The 21,274-nt window shown below is 36.9% G+C and overlaps 2 protein-coding genes across 9 annotated transcripts in view; one reads left to right on the top strand and one right to left on the bottom strand.

The window, feature by feature from the left end:
• The window catches only part of LOC6046890 (signal peptide peptidase-like 3), a 105,286-nt gene that overhangs the window by 10,851 nt on the left and 73,161 nt on the right, over positions 1-21,274 (bottom strand). The window lies entirely within an intron of this gene.
• LOC6046906 (solute carrier family 25 member 44) lies at positions 798-10,739 on the top strand. The gene is made up of 2 exons (XM_038265659.1): positions 798-1,774; positions 9,353-10,739. The coding sequence occupies exons 1-2, from the start codon at positions 1,631-1,633 to the stop codon at positions 10,163-10,165; spliced, it is 957 nt and encodes a 318-aa protein (XP_038121587.1). The 5' UTR covers positions 798-1,630; the 3' UTR covers positions 10,166-10,739.

The raw sequence follows: 21,274 nt of genomic DNA, 5'->3' as shown, positions 1-21,274 counted from the left end.
CGTCACGACAGCAGCGCCATCAGCGCCGAGTGCGTGGATGCCGAAACAAAATTGCATTTGAAATAACCGTTTTTAAAGGACGATGGTTCGGCACTCGAGTGTCCCGTCTGTTTGTCTGTGTATATACCTTCTCTCTAGTTATATGGGCGCACTTTCGGCAAATAAGGCTTTCAAGGCCCAGTGAAAAAAATAATAATTTAACCCAAAAATGACGAGGGCTTTTGTTAATTTGATTTGGTTAACCGCGGTGGATTTTCTTGAAATAATTCGAACTGTCAAAAATCCACCAAAACATTTACCACATTGATCACACAAAAAACTGTGGTAGAAAAGTATCCACCGGTAGATCCTTTGGTGGATTTTTGACAGTTCGAATTATTTCAAGAAAATCCATCGCGGTTAACCAAATCAAATTAACAAAAGCCCTACGAACTTCTCGTCACAGCGTCCTGATGCAAACAATGATCGAGCTTGAGCTGTCACAGCCCTGCGAAGTATGTTGGCTGACATATCGGGCGGTCAGTCAAAAAAACCAGCTAGAAGTCGCCTGACAAAAAACTTTTACTAGAAAGAGATAGGAAACCTGATACAAACAATCGTCCAGCTGTAATTAGAGACCCTAAATAGGATCTCTAGATTCAAATTATTTTCTGCGTGTCTCGCTTCTCACTCTCATCCCTCTCACAGTCTCACCAGCTCACGCTCTCAGCCGTCGGACGTCAACAAATCGCGAGTGGGTGGCGTTTGGCTAACGTCAGTGTCAGGTGGGTGATGGGCTGTCTTGCCATGCAGAATCCACCTTCTCCCCCACTTTTGGGTGAAGTTTCGTTTCGTCTGATTTCGATTTCATCAGCACAGCTCCAACAAAAAAAGAAAAGTCCACGGAATTTCACACTCGAAGGAGCAAACTTTTTTTTTCTCTTTTTGCATTTTTACAGTGAAAATAAAGTTTTTGAAAGTGGGCGTTTTTGCTGGAACGAAAGTGAATCTTGGATTTTGAACAAGGGGCAAAATGAAGTAAGAATCGCTGAAGTGCAGAAGAAGGATGTTTGTTTGCCCGACTGTGGAACCAGTTCTTCGTCGGAGATGTTCCGGATGGCCTTGCGGGCACTGTTGATGTTGTCGCTGTAAGAGAAAGAGAGAACCGCGCACCGCCCTCAAGGTGAACCAGCCAGGGGTACGCTTCCGCGAGGGACGTCACTTCGCAGCTCCGGCGGTGTTACATAAACACTTTTGTTTAGATAGTGAATCTGCCTGCTGCTGTTGCTCCAACCTTGGCCATTGGAGTCGACCGGGGGCTTTGGAGGGAAAGAGCGTCGAACTCCACCCGCTTTGTGCCTTTTGCGGAGGTGAACGGGGTCACTCGGCTGAGTAAACAAAGGATTCCTCACGTCATGAGCGACGATGCTGGCCAGGTGATAAAGAGCTGTTATCAGAACAAAAACGACAAAGTGCCGAAAGCGCCAACATTCTGAAAAGAAGACCAGAGACAACTTGGCCGCGATGGACAAACGAGCGTGACCGCGAGTTCGAATCAGCTAGAAAGGCTCACACATTTTAAGTTTAAAAAACCATCAGCAAAGAGTAATCAACAACGACGGAGCAGCAGCACGGAGGTTCGACCGCCAGGATGGACTCCTCGAGCGGGGCCTTCATCAAGACCATCGAGTGGGACATGATGGACAAGAAAAAGTTCTTCCCGCTGTCGATGCTGAGCTCCTTTTCGGTCCGGTGTGCCCTGTTTCCGCTGACCGTGATCAAAACGCAACTTCAGGTACGGATTGGGATGTTGTTTGTTTTGTCTGTGCTGTGCATAAAGATAGAAGGGGACACTAGCACTGATGCAGCGTTGTAAACACTTCCGCGAGTGCAATTCAGCGTCGTCAGCGGCGTGTAATGAATTTGTTTTGATCGCGAGAAGTGCAGTGTTGCAATTAGGCAAAAAAAATCATCATGCGATACTAGAGAGAAACTCCAGAGTATTTTTTTTAAACATCCAATGAGTCATGGGTTTACTATGCAGATAGGACCTTTTGAAAAATTACTCTAGAACTAGTACATAAAAATGGATGGATACAATTCTAGAGTTTTATTTTTAAAAAAATCGTAGCTTATAGGACCTAAAAACCCTAGAAAATGTTATGGTCAATTGAATGAAGATATTCTGTACAATAAAACAAATAACAATCCTATTTTGTAGAGAGTTGAATACAACTTTTTTGCATTTCCAAAAAAATGCAGTTTTGAACATTTAAAAGTTTGTTTCCCGCTATAATTTGGCGTCCGTGCCTTTGGTCAATTTAAAACAGTGTAGAAAAGTATAAAGATACAAGTGCTGAAATGTAAAAACTTAATTAAGGTTAAATTTCAAGCCTAATTGAATTTTTTCAACCGAAAATTTGCAAAATATCAATGAAGAAACAAAAAATAATGATAATATTTACTTATGTATTAATACTAATAATATTTACTTATGTATTAATAGTAATACTAGTAATATTTACTTATGCATTAATACTTAAAGTGCTCTATTTGGATTTAAATTAGGGTGGTCACTTCAAGGAAAAAATCTGACAAAATCGACAAAAAGTCGGGAATTTGAATGGTAAATCGGGAATTTTTTATAAGGTGATAAAAATACAAATTTCTTCGTGATAAATTTATGGTTTTTTCGTTTTTTTTATTCAAAAATTATAATCGTATTCAATAATTCAAGAAAAATATACCGGACTTAAAAAAAATGCTTTCTTTATCTGTTTTTGTCTGTTGTGAAATAATTTATTGTAAAACATTTTGTTTAATTTCAGTGGACAAGAAATCTAATTTCAAATTGCAAGCCTAATTTTGAAATGTTTGAAGCAAAATGTATCATAAAAAAAATTCACGCAAACAATATCTTCACAGCAAATTTTAGATTACCTTGAAAGTAAAATAAATAACTGAATGCAATCAACGAAAACATTGCAGAGAAATAAGTCAGTCATAACTTTTGGAAAGGGCGATAACCCCAGATGTAAACAAACAAAGTTTTCGCCAAAACTGTTTATATAGCACCCTACAACATCTCAAAATTCCGAAACTACGTACTTTTTCAAGCCAAAAACAAAAGGGTAAAACCAATAAAAACCAATCAAAACAAACCAAAACAAGGTTCCGCCCTTTGTTTCCACCCAATAACGAGGGGCGAATCATTTGATTGCTGCAGCTTCTGACGTATAAAATGAGTGAATTCTAACCAAAAAAAAAAAAAAAAATCACTGTACTGATCTGAATGTTTTTAAATGGTTATTTTCTTAATTATAATTATCGTTGTACCAGATCTGCTCCAGTTTTACGGTCTGGGTACGACGGTCTATAATTTATTTAGGGTGGTTTAGAAGGAAGGCGGCACCAAATTCTTGCCATTGCACAGTGGTCCAGATGGCAAAACTGAGCGGAAAATTGATTTTCCTGAAACTGGTGAAGTTTGTAAAAAAAATGTTGCAAATAGTTTGGTTGAAAATAACGGTGGTTTGTCATTAGGGTGATTTTTAAAATCTAACTTTTCAGGATTTTTTTTTTTGTCTTCTAGAAAGTTGTTGAGCTTCCCAACTTTGTCGGAGACATGCCTTCTACGACCAAATTTAGAGAAAGCATCTGAGCAAACCTTCAAAAAAAAGTTTTTTAAACGTAGGATTAACTGTTTTGGAGCAAAAAAAATAACATTTTTATTTTTGACCGGTCTATTTAAACTTAGGGGAAAAAATTTCTGCCATTTTAAGGTCGAAAAGATACAAATTTAAAACTGAAATACCTCGAAAAGGCTCAGGCCAAATTTCCAGCACTACTCACGCTGAAAAAATCTCAAGGGTGTTTGTCTATAAACTCGAGTTATCTTCATTTGAAAATGTATAATTTTCAAGGGAAAAGTATATGGGACTACCCTAAAGAAATTCAAAAAATGTCCAACCATATGATTTTCCATGTAATTTTGCCCTCTGAATCTGCCCTTAGAATAGAGCTAAAGTGTCAAAATATCGATTGTTGGTGTATATTTCGTGTTCATATGATAATTTTGCATGAAACCCCAAAATATGACTTAAATCGATATTTTGACACTTTGGATCAATTCTGAGGATGACCCTGTCGGCTTTCTCCATAATGAATGGCACTTCCATATAAACTCTACACTGTCAAACAAACTGGCTTCTTACGATGTTTCCGCGCTCAACGAATCATTGACTGACTCGAACTCCTTCTAAAAGGGTCTCTCGACCAAAGATTCAATACTGTAATTGTAAATTGCACTGTCTTATCACTGATTGTAACGTTTCACAATGATAAAACAGTTTTTTAAACATTTTTACCTGAAATACTAGAAAAATATACCCAAAAGCAAAAGGGCGAAACCTTTGTTTACTTCTCTTTTGTGCCGTAAACTGTCGGGCGATACCTCTGTTTTGGTTGGGTGGGTGGTGAATACCGAATGGCGAAAAATAAGTCAAGCTTTTCAAAAAATCTTAATTTCTTTTTCTCAATTTTCAATAGCAAAAATACTCAAAATAATTTCAAATGAAGGGATATGGATGCTTTTTTTATTAAGTTTTGACAAAATTTATGATTTTTATACATTTTTGGGAAATTAGGTTTAATTTGTTTGGATTTGTTGCAAAATTTTGAATGTTGATTTACTCGAAACGGCAGGTTTGCAGGAAGGTATCGCCCTTTTGAAATGTTGTTACACTCAAATTTCGATTTTTTTGCGTTAAGTAATAAAAGAAGCGAATTATGTTTAATGCTCAGAAACAAATTTAATTTTTATTGTATTCACCTGGGTGGGAGAAGCGAAGAGGACTTCTTTTTCTTTTCTATTTTCTTTTTGTTGTTTTTGTCTATTTTTTGCAAGATAATTTCTCTTCCCATATAAATTTCCAGTCAGTCGTCATCTGCCCTTCTTGACAATTCAAATTTTCTTGAAGCACATTTCAAAACAGTACTCAAGATCGTGCATGACTCATTTTCAAACGAATGACAGGAACCATACTTGCAGGACATGAAACCGATCCTTTTTAATTGATCTGAGTGGGTCTTGCTGATTGTCAATTGGGTGCTGAACTCGGTGAAGATCCTCCACAGCTCAGCCGAACTGTCGAGTACCGCCTTGCCTTTTTCCTTCGTGACTCCACAGGCGTTGACTAACTACTACCACTTTAATAAGTCGTAGTTTAAGCACATTTATGTATGACCTAACATTGTTTGATTTATGGTCATATGGAAATATATTTCATGAAAACATATTTTAAACTGAATTTTATCAAAAATTAGCAAAAAATAAATAAACATTCATTATATATTTTTGCCTCTTTTGCATTTAATGAATTGTCTCAGTCCAAAAATACATTTACAAATTAAAAAACTTGTTTAAATTTATTTTCCTTCAAATACAATCCTGCTCCAACTAAATAAGAACAGTAACAAACAATTGAAGGCGGCACTCACTGACAGTTCGCAAGTGGCTGACACTGACAACTAGGTAGATTCTTCTCCGCCCGACTCAGGTATCCACTAGTGGTGAGCAAAAAAAAGGGCGAGCCGCTCAAAGAAACAAATAAGAAAGCCGCGGTTCTTTTTGGTCTTTTGGAAGAACCGTTCCAAGATGGAATGAATTTGAAACTTTTGTCTATTTTTAAAGAACCCATTACACTACCGCAAACAAACAAACAAACTCGCACTTTTTCGTGTTTGACACACTTAAAGGAAAAATATTGCTCAAAATCTGCAACAGTGGATTTGCTGCAGAAAATGTCACAATTTATAACATTTTTTGCAGCAAGCCCGTAGATCATTTTTGCCCGCGTGTTCACATTGCAGCGATCTGCAGTTCTCACCAACACATATAATGTTGGCCCGTCCCCGAGCAACACTCCAAAGAGAAAAATATGTTGATGCTCTTTCACTCTCATTTCATCAATCGTCCATGGCGCGGTAGTAGCGTGTCGGATCAATAATCAAGAAGTTGGTGGGTCAATCCTCGTTCTGATAAGGTTTTTTTGTGAAATACAACCAAAAAGCCGTCGGTAATGTCGATAATTGTCGGTAACGGGCTAAAATGTCATACCCCTATATCAAAAAAAATGCATGAGGACAGATTTCATACAGAATCTGATATACTTTCATGGCACCATGCATCACAATCATGCGACCGCCGGTTGGGTGCAGTTTGCCAAACTCGCAAACTTGTTTCCGGCAAACTCGCAAACAAGGCAAAATGTCAAACATTCCTTCCCTACTAACCCCGAGTAGGCCGCGGGTAATCGGCTCCCCCCCCACTAACATTTACACACAAGATCCTCTGTAATTACCGTTAGCTTTAAGAAAAATGTAATAACCAAAGCCGACTTGGTCCTAACCAGGTCCCAGTACCGAAAAGGACCTAATAAAAATAATTTTATGAAAAAAAAATCCAGGCAAACAAACAAAGCAGGCAAACAGGCAAACTGTCAAAAAGTGCGAGTTTGTTTGTTTACGGTAGTGTAATAGCTCCTTAAGTTTATAAAAATAATTAATGAATATCCCGCAAATTGTAGTGTTCAATTTGTTTTTGAGAACTGCCAATTTGATGTGAAATGTAACGGTGTAGAGTTAAATTGTCATATTTTGTTGGTGGGTTCTGCACCCAAAACTGGCAGCGCTAGTCCGAGAGAATGATGGTCTCGAGTCGAGAGAATAGTGGTACCATTCACGGACGCAGAGAACACAGCTCGAGATGGGCGATAGAACTATTCTCTCGAGGTTCATTTGCAAAAAAAGTTCATCCGTCAAACAAAAAACCAAAAGTGTCGACAACGGGAATCGAATCAGAGACCTTTGATAAACCAATCTAATGACTTAGCTGCCTCGGCCACTACAGCTTGGTGACCAAGGAGAAGTCAGAAGTCGATGTATGACACTTATTGGAGATTTATTGATTCAACTAACGAATGAATTCATTTGTTATGATGGTGTGAGTTGGTACCATTATTCTATCGATTTTGGCACTGAGCCCTCAATAAATTTTGAGAGAACGATTATCTCGACTCTGAATTTTGGGTGTGGGTGCTGAATAGTGGTTCGCAAAACGGCCTCAATTTTGAACTGTTAAAGTGGAACCAAATTACTGTTCGCCAAAAGTAGAGAGTATTGTGATCGATCATTAATTTTTTTTTGCAGGAATGAAAAATGTGTGTCTTTTGACAGCCTGGGGTCGAAGTCAAGAAACCATAAGAAAGTTGAAGGCGAGATCCTATTTTTTATAATTATGAATGAAAGTTGTTTATGGAGTCAATGTGGTTGTATCCATCCAGAAACTGTCTCTATTGTTTGATTCCGTTTGAAAACTTGGTTTAGTGAAATACTTTCTATTTGTTGGATCATCTTCGCTAGAATTAGCGATGTTTTTTCGCTGGATCAGGAAGAGCTGCAGGATTCTAAAATCAGCCAAGGAATTTATCTGCGACATTGCAGAATCACACTCTCGCCGTAGTTCTTCGTCACCCGTAGAAAATCTCTTCTAACCGATCGAAACGCGACAATTTTCCAGCAAAAAATGTCAAAAACTAGACAAAATAACACACATACTACTGATTATAAAACAGCTAATTTACTAGTAAGAAAAAAGTCATGCTTGTGCTTGAACATCCTTCTACTTTGTATATGTAAACAAAGTGGGATTGTTCGAAAATCACGTTACGCATTCTCTCTTTTCATCACCCAGGGTGGGTCTATTGCAACTTTCTTACCAATGTATATTGAAACATCACTTAAAACATTTCAAACTTATATTTTTGCAATTCCGTCGTGAAACTACTTACTTTTCCTGTCATTCTTGAACGACGAAATAGCCTACTTTTCTGTACCAAAAATAACAGAATCGAATAGCAACACTTTTCAAAATAAATGCTGAAAAGTTCTACTTTTCAGCACTCAAATGGGTGCTGAAAAGTTGAACTTTTCAGCACTTGTTTCGAAAAGTAACACTTTTCAACATTTTTTTGATTTAAACGATTTATTGACAAAATACATGAAAATTTCACATAAATATCACTCAGTGTGTGTTATTTGGAATTGCAAAAAATGTTGTATGGAATTCGTTGCAAAACTTGATTTTTTCAGCACTCTTCGTATTTATCCAACTCGGTGAACCTCGTTGGATAAATGTACGACTCGTGCTGAAAAAATCCTCTTTTTGCAACTTGTTGCATAAACTACTATTTCAGTTTCATAGTTCTCTACAAGTGAAAGTGAATTTTCTAAACAAAATAAGAAACTTTTCATTGTACAATACATTGTACATTAAAGAATTACCCGAACACAAATATTAGAATATCAAATGGCTAAACTTGGGCTAAACTTGGAAATTTTTACCAAAAATGTACTAAATAATCCACGAGATTTCGGGAAAAAAATAATTAAATAAATAATTTTGCTTGAAAATAGACTTTATAGACTTTATCAATTAAATTGGAAATATTTTCTTCGAATAAAATATTGACATTTGATCAATTTTGGAAGAAATAAACGAAATTTCGGTAAAATTCAAATCAATTTCTCCAAAATCCTAGATTTCAGTTTCGGTGCCATTTAATTATTCGAACTAAACGTTATTTCAAATAATTAGTAGAAAGCGAGCGAGTAGAAAGCTTGACATAGAGATCGCCAAAACCTATGGATTTGAAAGCACTTCTTCTTGTTTTTACTTTTTTTCTTCAAATTATTCATAAAAGTCTAAAAAACTACAAAAATCACACCTTTCTTAAAAATAGCTTTTTCATCAAAATTATGAGAAAAAATAGAAATAGCCGTACAAAAGAGCCGCTCATTTAATTGAGCGAGCGAAAATGATCGGCTCCAAATAGAATTTTAATTAATTAATTTGTTACAGTAGTTGTTCGGTAACTGGGCTGAGAACGTAGCCCAATCACCGAATGCTGCTCGCTAACTGGGCTGAACGAAAAATAACGAGGGGACCACCAATGCATAACATTTTCCTGGTGAAATATAAAAATAAAAGTTACTCAGTTACTAACTTTTCATATTTCTCTAATTGTGACTTGAAATTAAACAAAAGTTTGAAAAAAGTTTTTTATTTATTGAATATGATTTTTGCATCCATTAACCCCTCGGTCATTTCGGTTTGTTTTGGTTTTTTTTTACGTTTGTCTGCCTTTTACCGAACAATTATAATAAAGCTTTCTTCTGGACTCAAACAAAACAATTACAGCGTCTTAGAATGTGTCCAGAAGACCAGTATAGAAAATGTTAATCCCAAAATCACGAAACATAAAAAAAAACTAATGCTCTCTCTCTCTCCTTCCTGCACTCGCCCAACACACAGGTCCAGTACAAGAACGACATCTACAAGGGCATGATCGACGCCGGGCTCAAAATCTACCGCGCCGAGGGCGTTCCGGGCCTGTACCGGGGCTTCTGGATCTCGTCGGTGCAGATCGTGTCGGGGGTGTTTTACATCAGCACGTACGAGGGGGTGCGGCACGTGCTGAACCAGCAGGGCGCCAGCCAGCGGACCAAATCGCTAGTGGCAGGCGGATGTGCCTCACTCGTCGGCCAGACCATCATCGTGCCGTTCGACGTGATTTCCCAGCACGCGATGGTGCTGGGGATGGGCGGTGTGGCGCGGGGAAGCAGTGTGAACCCGCTGGGGATCGAGTACGACAAGGGGCGCAGCCGGCTGAGGATAACGGTGGACATTGCGCGGGAGATTGTGCGGATGGATGGGTTCAAGGGGTTCTACCGGGGTTACACGGCCAGTTTGATGGCTTACGTGCCGAACTCGGCCATGTGGTGGGCGTTCTACCATCTGTACCAGGACGAGCTGCTGAAGGTGTGTCCGCCGTGGGTTTCGCATCTGGCGGTGCAGTGCGTGGCGGGTAGTTTAGGGGGTTTTACGACTACGGTTATCACGAACCCGCTGGACATTGTGCGGGCCCGGCTGCAGGTGCAACGGCTCGACTCGATGCAGGTCGCGTTCCGTGAGCTGTGGCACGAGGAACATTTCCACATGTTCTTCAAGGGGCTGACGGCGCGGCTGGTGCAGTCCGCGGCGTTCTCATTTAGCATTATCTTAGGCTACGAAACGATCAAACGCGTCTCGGTGAACGAACAATACAAACATTTAATAAAGTGGTGATTTGGTAACGCAGCCGTCGCCACCGCCGGCTGGGAGATGCTGTGGAAGCGGCAATTGTCTCGGAAATCTGAGAATAGAGTTGGGCAAACCGACCGACACCAAACAAAGCATAAAACACTCTGTACAATTAGCACACAAACACACACACACATACACGTTACTAACCAAATAGGCTTGCAGAAACTGAGCAGCGCGCACAGCGAAGGAACTTAAGAAGCTTAAGAATCGAAAGCGTTCAACCGGAAAGAGAATAGGGAAGCGTTCCGTTTCACACCTCTTGTCACTGTTAGTCTCCGTTCTTTACATGTCTCATTTTAGGAGTAATTTATTTTACAATATGTACAATTACAATTGGCGCGCTTCTTCGAAGAGGGCAACTGTAACCGAGAAAACTATATGCGCGTAAGCGATGCTAGTAGATGCGTGTTGATTATATTTATGCTGCTTTCTAAAAGCTACCTTTTTGTTGTATAGATTTGGCAATTTTATTTTATTTTTCCTTTCTTACTATGTATAAAAAAACAAGCAACAAAGTGTAATGTATAATGCAAATATAAGTAGTTTGAAAAAAGAGTTGGATTACATTCTTCTTTTAATCCGAAATCACACACACATCGTCATTCGTCATCGTTTGCGGCCTCCCCAATTTCATGCTCACGTCGTCGTCATGCAAGCAAGAGAGCATTATTAGTTCAGCTACTCAACCGAACTCAAACCGCAGGTGCTCTTACATCAAACTTTTGCGAAAAGCGATGTCGTCCGTGTGTCGTCAGTTGCCGGGGTCCAAATTTAACCGACTCTCTATTGTTCCAAGCACACCTCGTTGGATGGCGTTGGTATGGTACGCAAGCTAGTTTTGGAGTGTGGGAAAAATCTAGCTGATTCTGTCTCATGAGTCACGCTTCTTTTTTTGCAAACGGGACTTTTTTTGCACTCACTGGACACTGGACAGAGAGTGAACGGATTGTTGTTTTATGAATGGTACGATTTGAATAATTGCACCAGAGATTTTTGAGGGTTAGCAGTGTTTTGGATGAAATGTTGTTCTAAGATTGCATAGTTTTAAAATAATCATTTTCACTAATTGTTGTTGTTGTTAATTACTTTATTTCCGGCAGCTTTAACCTTTCGGTCATTCGCTGCCCTTTCACTAATTGGTTTTGGAAAAAAACATATATAAAATTTCTAATGATAAAACCGTTCCTGAAATCTGAATCATATATATGAAAAAAACCTTAATATCCATGAGATTTGGAGAATTGAACGGAAGTAGAAATATAAAATTAGTCATTTTAGATCGGAAGGCACGCCGACGAAGAATTTCTGGAGAATCGCGGTCGAATTAATACTATTTTTAAATCTTTTGTTAGCTATCTTTCCGCAGCCGGCTGCCTAAGATTTTTAAAATTTCAACCGATAAACAAATTGCTTTTGGTCGCATCACCTAGCACAGTGAATCCTGACCTCATACCCATCTTACTAACCCCTCAAAACTCATGTGATACTTTGTCGGAGACGCAGCCGATTTAGCGGTCCCATCACTCAAGTATCGGACTAGCATTCCCATCCCCTTACCCGTGTCTTACCACTGGTCGTGGCCGGCGTCGGTATTGATCAGCACGATAGGGACCTTTGCGAAGGGGTGATGATTGGTTCCTACTTTTCATCTGTGGTCCACGGAGCAATGTTTGGGGGTCCTGGTCAATAACGAAGTAGCAGCTATGGTGTCTACACACCATGATTTGACTCGTAAATAAATCAATCATAAACTTTGAAAAGTATTTGCAGCGGTCTAATGCCTTTTTGAAAAAAAATGTGATTTTTTTTTCTTAAAACACTCGATTTTTTTTTCAAAGATCATTTATTGCAATTGGGTATTAAAGTCCCCTGTAAATTTTTATGTACAACGGTAAAAAACACGATTAAAAACCATTTCTGATAACTTTTTTTTATCATTTTAATGCAAAAAAAAAAATTAAAAGACAACAATTTTACGATGGATCACCTATGGTCCTCTTGGAACGAACTATCAAGTAGGACATTTTCTGTCAAGAAGGGTCGAGTAGTTATTTTTTTAAAAATTGATTTAAAATTCCATTAGAAAAAAACCCTTTGGCGTTCGTTCAAAGGGTCCTTGTACTCAGAAAAATAAGGTTTATCGCTGTGAACAAATATTTTTATTACAAATTTAAGCTTAATTTTAGGAACTTACTTCATTTGCAATCGGAAAGTACTTTTGTTATATTTTTATCAGGTGTTTAAGGGGTTACATACATGTATATTGGCAAAAAAGTCAGAGGTTAGTATGAGCACACACCTCAACTTTTTTTCAAATTCTTTTTTCATGTCATTAAAATATACATTTTCACCTACTTTCAAAACAATATTGAAGATATTTGGCTGCATCGTTGCTGAGATATAGCAATTTTAAGTTAGCAGTTTCAAAAAACGGGTGCCATGATATCTCAACACAGTCTTGACCAAATCGGCTCAAAATTTTGGTAAATACTCGTTAAACCGATTCCGTGTGCATGACGAAGCCCGATTTTCAAAAAGTTTATTATAAAAAAAGATAAAAATATTTTTGTGTTTTTCATATTAAAAAACCGTTTGTTTTTGATTTTTGTATTTTTTGAAAAGCTAATTTTAAAAATTGGGCTTCGTCATGCACACGGGATACATATTGAGAGTCTTCACCTAAAATTTCAGCCAATTTGGTCCATCCCATCTCGAGATATCGTGGCACCCGTAAATCAACTCGGGGTTTAGAGAAAAACGCCAACAAAGTTTGACAGCCCGCTTTGCGCATTAAATTAAATCGTCTCTTACTCAGTTTAATCATTAAATATCTTCATGAAACTTTCAGGAGTGATTCAAAATCATGTTTTGAGTGGATTTATCAAATAATCTGTAATATAAAATTTTGTGATTTTCTACATGTATGTAACCCCTTAAGCTACAAATACATTTAAGTAATTTAAAAAATGTTTTTTTTTCAAATTTTCAAAAAATGTGTCTATTTTTACCTACTACAAAATAAATATCTTCATATAATATAATTAAATCTTTTAAAGTTGTTGATCCGACCTTTGGTCGCTGACATAACATGACATAATACTTTGTGTAGCTTTTTAGATTTTCGCAAATTAGGTATTTTTTATTTTATTTTTTTTAATTTGAGAAGCGTTTGGTACGGTATGTCCACGCATCCATCCTCCCTTGTAGATTCTGTGAAATGTGATCCGTTCTCAGAATCCTCGCTGCGGTAAACACAACGCAGTAGGGCTGGCGGCTTTAATATTAGTAATACATTTTCAAGTCACGGCGTCTTTTTCAGGGGGGTAGTATTTTTTGAGAAATGGCAAGAAAACTGTCATATACATATGAAAGTGTGGAACATCCCCGTTCATTTGCGGGGCGAACGAAAATCTTTGGTCGGGAAAAATCAAAGTTATCCTCATTTGAAGTTTTTGAACTTTTTTCCTATGGGGCCAAATTTCGTCTATTTCAATTTAGCATTGTTATAAGTCTACATGGGCATGATTTATGGTTCAGATCATATGATTTCTTATGGGAAATGATGCAAGGAACATTTTTCCTGAAGCACGCAAAGTGATTGAAAATAAGGGAAAAAAGTTATAAAGGTTTTATTGAAAATTTGGGAGATTTTCTGATAAAATTGCACACCCCTTTCCCAAAAACCACAATGTTTTTGATATTCAGATCATTATTTCGATGAATTCTTTTTTGAGAAATGTTTCTGGACCCATTGAGTATATAAATCACTACAGAAAAGTGTAATTGGTTGGGTTTAAGCTCAACTGTATGTCACATTTATGAATTTTGGATTTCACCGAATCAACATATTTTTGTGTGTTTTGGTTATAAAATGTACCGTTTACATTAAATTTTCACTTTTTTGTGAGTACATGGTCCACATGATATGTTTTGTATCTAATTGAGACATGCAGTGTAAATACAATCACAGGGTTTCTATTTCTATGCCTTTTGTTAATTTGTATTTCCATTTGGGCTATATTATTTGTATTGAAACTACAGAGTTGAACTTGCAATTATTGGTAATAACATAAATATTGCGTAAAAATCATTAAAAAGTTTAAATGTAGGTAAATCTATTAATTTAATCTCAAATAATTGAGCTTAACATACTAAACAAGTCTGGCATCCAAATTTGAAACAACGAACAATACAACAATTAAATTGTTTTGCTAAAAAACACACAAATAATTGATCACAGTGGCAGTGCGTGGCCCAATGGTTACGCTGTCCGCTTTGTAAGCGGATGATTCCGGGTTCGATTCCCATCTGCTCCAATTTTCCATCGGATGAGGAAGTAAAACGTCGGTTCCGGCCTTGGTTGTTGTTAGGCCGTTAAGTCATTCCAGGTGTAGGAGTCGTCTCCATGCCATAAGTACAAACAACACACCAAACCAAGCCTACTCCGGTGGAATCGCTGGCGGCGGTTGGACCCGCAATCCAAAGGTCGTCTGTTCAAACACTGGGGTAGAAGGTTCCTTGGAGTAGAAAGAGGTTTGGGTGCTCTCCCCATTCAAGCCTTCGGACTCCTAGGTTCGAGCAGAAACTTTCAATAGAGACCACAAAAGACCTGGGGTCGTTAATGTGGATGGTTTGATTTGATTTTGATTTACAATATTATCACCTGACCTCAATATAAGTACGAGATCTCTTGTGAGGTTTAATAAGACTAATACAAATGTGAAAATCTAATGGTACATTTTATAATGGTACATTTTATAACAAAAACAAACAAAAATATGTTGATTCGGTTGAAATCCAAAATTCATAAAAGTGGCTTACAGTTGAGCATAAACCCAACCAATTACACTTTTCTGTAGTGATTTGTATACTCAATGGGCCCAGAAACATTTTTCAAAAAAGAATTAATCAAAATAATGATCTGAATATCAAAAATATTGCAGTTTTTTGGGAAAGAGGTGTGCAATTTTATCAGAAAATCTCCCAAATTTCCAACAAAACCTTTATAACTTTTTTCCCTTATTTTCAATCACTTTGCGTGCTTCAGGAAAAATGTTCCTTGCATCATTTCTCATAAGAAATCATATGATCTGAACCATAAATCATGCCCATGTAGACTTATAACAATGCTAAATTGAAATAGACGAAATTTGGCCCCATAGGAAAAAAGTTCAAAAACTTCAAATGAGGATAACTTTGATTTTTCCCGACCAAAGATTTTCGTTCGCCCCGCAAATGAACGGGGATGTTCCACACTTTCATATGTATATGACAGTTTTCTTGCTATTTCTCGAAAAATACTACCCCCCTGAAAAAGAAGCCGTGCAAGTGTTCTCGGATGTACTGTAATTATTAATATTGACAAGAAAAGTGCTTGAAGTTGGTATTAGATTAGATAAGGTATTTTTTTAATTCTTTTTTTTTTATTTGAATTAATCTTTGACCATAAAATCCCTATTTTAACAATTTTGCATAAGAGCAGTTCTCTCGGTTTTCGGTCACTCGATTTTTTTTTGTATTTTTTAATCCGACTGAATCTTTTTTGGTGCCTTCGGTATGCCCAAAGAAGCCATTTTGCATCATTAGTTTGTCCATATATTTTTTCATACAAATTTGGAAGCTGGCCATACAAAAATGATGTATGATAATTCAAAAATCTGTATCTTTTGAAGGAATTTTTTGATCGATTTGGTGTCTTGGGCAAAGTTGTAGGTATGGATATGGACTACACTGGAAAAAAATGATACACGGTAAAATTTTTTTGGTGATTTTTTATTTAATTTTTTGTCACTAAAACTTGATTTGCAAAAAAACTCTTTTTTTTAATTTTTTGATTTGTTTTAGAGCAGCGATTCTCAACCTTCTTCTAGGCTGGTACCCCCTGCCATGTAAATCAAGTAGGCTCGGTACCCCCGTTGAGAATCGCTGTTTTAGAGGACATCAAATGCCAACTTTTCAGAAATTTACAGGTTGTGCAAAAAATCTTTGAGCGAGTTATGAATTTTCGAATCAATACTGATTTTTTGAAAAAATCGAGATATTGCTCGTAAAAATTTTTCAACTTCATTTTTCGATGTAAAATCAAATTTGCAATCAAAAAGTACTTAAATGAAATTTTGATAAAGTGCACCGTTTTCAAGTTAAATCCATTTTAGGTGTCTTTTTTGAAAATAGTCGCAATTTTTCATTTTTTTTTTGATTATTGCACATGTTTGCCCACCTTTGAAAAAAATATTTTTGGAAAGCTGAGAAAATTCTCTGTATTTTGCATTTTTGAACTTTGTTGATACGACCCTTAGTTGCTGAGATATTGCCATGCAAAGGTTTAAAAACAGGAAAATTTATGTTTTCTATGTCCCACCCAAACAACACACCATTTTCTAATGTCGATATCTCAGCAATTAATGGTCCGATTTTCAATGTTAAAATATGAAACATTTGTGAAATTTTCCGATCTTTCCGAAAAAAATATTTTCAAAATTTTTAAACCAGGACTAACATTTTAAAAGGGTGTAATATTGAATGTTTAGCCCTTTTGAAATGTTAGTCTTGGTTTGAAAAATTTGAAAATATTTTTTTTCGAAGAGGTCGGAAAATTTCACGAATGTTTCATATTTTTACATTGAAAATCGGACCATTAGTTGCTGAGATATCGACATTAGAAAATGGTGTTGTTTGGGTGGGACTTAGAAAACATCAATTTTCCTGTTTTTAAACCTTTGCATGGCAATATCTCAGCAACTAAGGGTCGTATCAACAAAGTTCAAAAATGCAAAATATAGAGAATTTTCTCAGCCTTTGAAAAATATTTTTTTCATAAGTGGGCAAACATGTGCACTAATTTAAAAAAATGAAAAACTGCGACTATTTTCAAAAAAGTCACCTAAAAATGAATTTAACTTGAAAACGGAGCACTTTATCAAAAATTCACTTAAGTACTTTTTGATTCAAAATTTGATTTTACATCGAAAAATGAAGTTGAAAAATTTTTACCAACGATATTTCGATTTTTTGAAAAAATCAGTATTGATTCAAAAATTCATAACTCGCTCAAAGATTTTTTGCACAACTTGTAAATTTCTGAAAAGTTGGCATTTGATGTCCTCTAAAATATATCAAAAAATAAAAAAAATTAAAACTAGTGTTTTTTTTTTTGCATTTTCAAAATACTTCATGAGGGACACTATTCATACAAAAGTTTTTTTTGAATGAACAATTTTCAACGACGGGAAGAAGGGGGGAGGGGGGGGATAACATATGCCCAAAAAAGTGTCCACGTGGTTTATGGATGGTCCATGAAAAAAATCATCTCCGAAAAACTGCTGAGAAAATTTCCTACAGACTGTAATTTTCAACTGACGATATCTCATTTTTCAGTGTTATAAATTGAACGTGTGGGAAATTTATATTTAACTTTGACTTTTTCAAATTTATACCTGGAGTTTTTTTTTTAAATATATTTTTTTGCGTTTTGAGTGCCTTTGAATACCCCTAAACCAAGGCGGTTTCAAAAACACACAAAAAGCCAAAATTGAAATTGTGGTAATAAAAAACTCTGCATATGGTTTGTTTTTGTTGTGTTGAAAACAATCATTGGATAATGTCGAACAGTGTTAAGGTGAAGCCGTTGATCATTTTCGAAGAAAATTGATCATCCCTATAAAATATTCTTTTTGCAATTCCGTCGTGAAACTACTAACTTTTCCTGTCATTCTTGAACGACGAAATAGCCTACTTTTCTGTACCAAAAATAACAGAATCGAATAGCAACACTTTTCAAAATAAATGCTGAAAAGTTCTACTTTTCAGCACTCAAATGGGTGCTGAAAAGTTTTTTGAAAATTTTTTTTTGATTTAAACGATTTATTGACAAAATACATGAAAATTTGACATAAAATTTCACTCAGTGTGTGTTTTTTGGAATTGCAAAAAATGTTGTATGGAACTCGTTGCAAAACTTGATTTTTTCAGCACTCTTCGTATTTATCCAACTCGGTGAACCTCGGTGGATAAATGTACGACTCGTGCTGAAAAAATCCTCTTTTTGCAACATGTTGCATAAACTACTATTATTAAATTCAATTTAACGAATTTCAACACCAAAAGGAATCAGCATGTGCCGGTTGTTGCCTTCTTGAAGCCACTGAAGGAATTTTTGATCTAAATCAATTTTGCTTCAAAATTTATATAATTTTGTGGCACAGTCATTGACGTCCTAGTTGGCAATTATTGATTAATGACGATATCAATTTTGTCAAAATATTTAAAGCGAAGCTAAATTTATATCTTTACACGCAAATTCATGATAATGATGGAAGTCTTCACGTTAAATGACTTGATGAACGTCTGTTCAAAATCCCGATGCAAAAATTAGCTCATTACGACAAAATAGGTACGCTTTTTAACCTTTTCAACATCAACCTTGCATAATTGGTTAAACTTCCCGCGTTTGATCATCTGCATGACTGCATCGAGGAAGAATATTTCAACTCGAAACCAAAAAAAAAAAACCAATCAACACGTGTAAACTATTCAATTATAGGTCCCACAAACGGCCACTACGCGGAACAAACCCAACTCCGCCGGTAGGCCGGCCACCAACTCGATGCGTGATTATGGTCTTGTTTGCCATTTACTTGACCGACCACGATTTCAGCGGGAGACCCTTTGCGCTTTGCTGTGGGTTAATTGTCTTTTTGACGGTCAGTTAGTTTTGAGGACGGGGTGGCCGGTCATCAAATGCACGCCAAGTAGCACAGTTTGGGTCATTTTAAAACGCTCGGAAGGAAGAAGCATCATGTTTCAAATTGGTTTAATGGGACACAATTAAGGCCGGGAACGGAAGTGTCACCCTCTTGGTCTTAAAAGGTCAATGTTTGTTGTTTTAGATCAATCTTTAATTTTTTTGAGTTACATCTCTTTTTTTTTTTGCTAAATCAAAGTCTATCCCAGCATGATCGCCGTTTGTAAACGAGCTCACTCGACATGGTTTGCCACTTCGGTTTGTATGTGTGAGCTGCTGTAAGTGTGCTCTGTTTGCGTGCCACCCCCCACACGTCACGCTACTCTATTGTCAAGCTCATTGCCAATGCACAGACGTCAAACAGTGCTGCGAGAGCTCATAAGACCATATAAGTTTTGCACTTCTGGTCGATGCTCATCGGGTTGTGACGCTGATTTTTGTGCAGACTTTAATCACAGTCATTATCATCGCCGTCGACAACATTTTACCATTCACCACCAACACCAGTGTAGACTGTAAAAGAGTCGTGACTGATACTTTTTCAATTTCAATTATTTTATGTAAGGGTAAACGACTGTAGTGCAGGCTGAATTCGAGTTGACTTCGATCAGCGTGCATTGTGACAGTTATGTAAACAAAGACTTTGACGGCTCGACGTCGGGCGGTTTGGTCGGAATGAAGTTACATGCCGCACCCCTTCCAGCTGGTTAATAATGCATGCTGCAGTAACCGAATTCGGCCGGCCAAAGTTTTGACGTGATGTGTTCAAGTTTATGAGCCTCGTCGTGACGTACGAATCCTCGATCGTGGGCGGTGCCGCGTCAGGGGTGTTGGTGCTGGTGGAAGTGTGAATGCATAACCATGTTCAATTATTCATTGTGTACCGTGTGCGTGTGTGCACAGCACGCATTCGTTTACATGTTAACGACCGGGTTTTGAGGCTTTTGGGTCTTGTCAAACTGCGTTGGAGTTGGAAACCATGCAGCTAATAATATTTTTTCAAAGTTATTATTGTTTCTTTTAAAAAACAGATTGTAATTTGCGATTCCGAATTTACTAATAAGGTTTTACGCCGACTCGATTTTTAGGTTAGAGATTTGACAGCTTGCGTGCACTGTTTACATTTTTTTTGTACGTATGTCTAAATGAAAATGTGTGTGCGTGTGCGATCGTGACGTCACGCTGTAGAATAATTGACAGCTGAGCAACTCTCCACGAAATCGAGTCGGTTTTAAAAACCCGCAACTTTTGAGCCACAGAGAAACATGGTCAAAAAATCTGCCGCCGAGTTTTGATTTTTTGAAAAAATAGTGATTTTTGGAAAAAAAAATCGAAATTTTATGCATGAACAAATTTGACGTAATTTGCTATAATTGTCTAAGAGACATTGAAGATTGGACCTCGGGTTGCTTAGATACAGCCGCTTTAAGAAGTTTGTGAGTTTTTTTCGTGTACCTATTTTTTTACAATAGTCCTCAACAATACCTACAACTTTGCCGAAGGCACCAAATTGATCAGAAAATTCACTCAAAAGTTACAGCTGTTTGAATATGTACGTCCCATTTTTGTATGGACGGCTGCCAAATTGTATGGAGACTTGTATGGGTGAACCAAAATAGCTTTTTTGGTCATAGGGAAGGCCCCCACAAAGTTTGAGCCAAATCAAAAAATAAAAATAAAATCCATTTCCGGTTATGGAAGAGAATTGTTCAGCTGTCAATAGCTCGAAACCACGTGCTCGGAAAGCGTAGAACAATTGGGTTAAAATGTCAACATTATTTTGACAGCTGATTTTGAAGTTTTAGTACGTACATTAGCGGACATTTTAAGAAGCGTAATTTGATTTAGCGAACAATAAACAAAACTCAAAAATATGTTTTTGCAATTCCGTCGTGAAACTACTTACTTTTCCTGTCATTCTTGAACGACGAAATAGCCTACTTTTCTGTACCAAAAATAGCAATATCGAATAGCAACACTTTTCAAAATAAATGCTGAAAAGTTCTACTTTTCAGCACTGAAATGGGTGCTGAAAAGTTGAACTTTTCAGCACTTGTTTCGAAAAGTAACACTTTTCAACATTTTTTTGATTTAAACGATTTATTGACAAAATATATGAAAATTAGACTTAAACTTTCACTCAATCGTTGGATAAATGTACGACTCGTGCTGAAAAAATCCTCTTTTTGCAACTTGTTGCATAAACTACTATTAAACGTCCACATGGAAACCCAAAATATGACCAAAAATCGATTTTGCGACACTTTGGGTCTATTCTGAGGGCAGAATCGGATTCAGCGGGCAAAATTACATGGAAAAACATATATTTGGACAATTTTAAAAATTCG

The sequence above is a fragment of the Culex quinquefasciatus genome, chromosome 3, assembly GCF_015732765.1.
Source record: "Culex quinquefasciatus strain JHB chromosome 3, VPISU_Cqui_1.0_pri_paternal, whole genome shotgun sequence".
Lineage (NCBI taxonomy): Eukaryota > Metazoa > Arthropoda > Insecta > Diptera > Culicidae > Culex > Culex quinquefasciatus.
Note: the sequence above shows the minus strand (reverse complement) of the source record. Positions and strands in the feature narration are given on the sequence as shown.

Coding starts and splice junctions, on each gene's coding strand:
- LOC6046906 (XM_038265659.1), top strand. CDS start 1,631: ATGGACTCCTCGAGCGGGGCCTTCATCAAGACCATCGAGTGGGACATG. Junction 1,775..9,352: donor TGATCAAAACGCAACTTCAG/GTACGGATTGGG, acceptor CCCAACACACAG/GTCCAGTACAAGAACGACAT.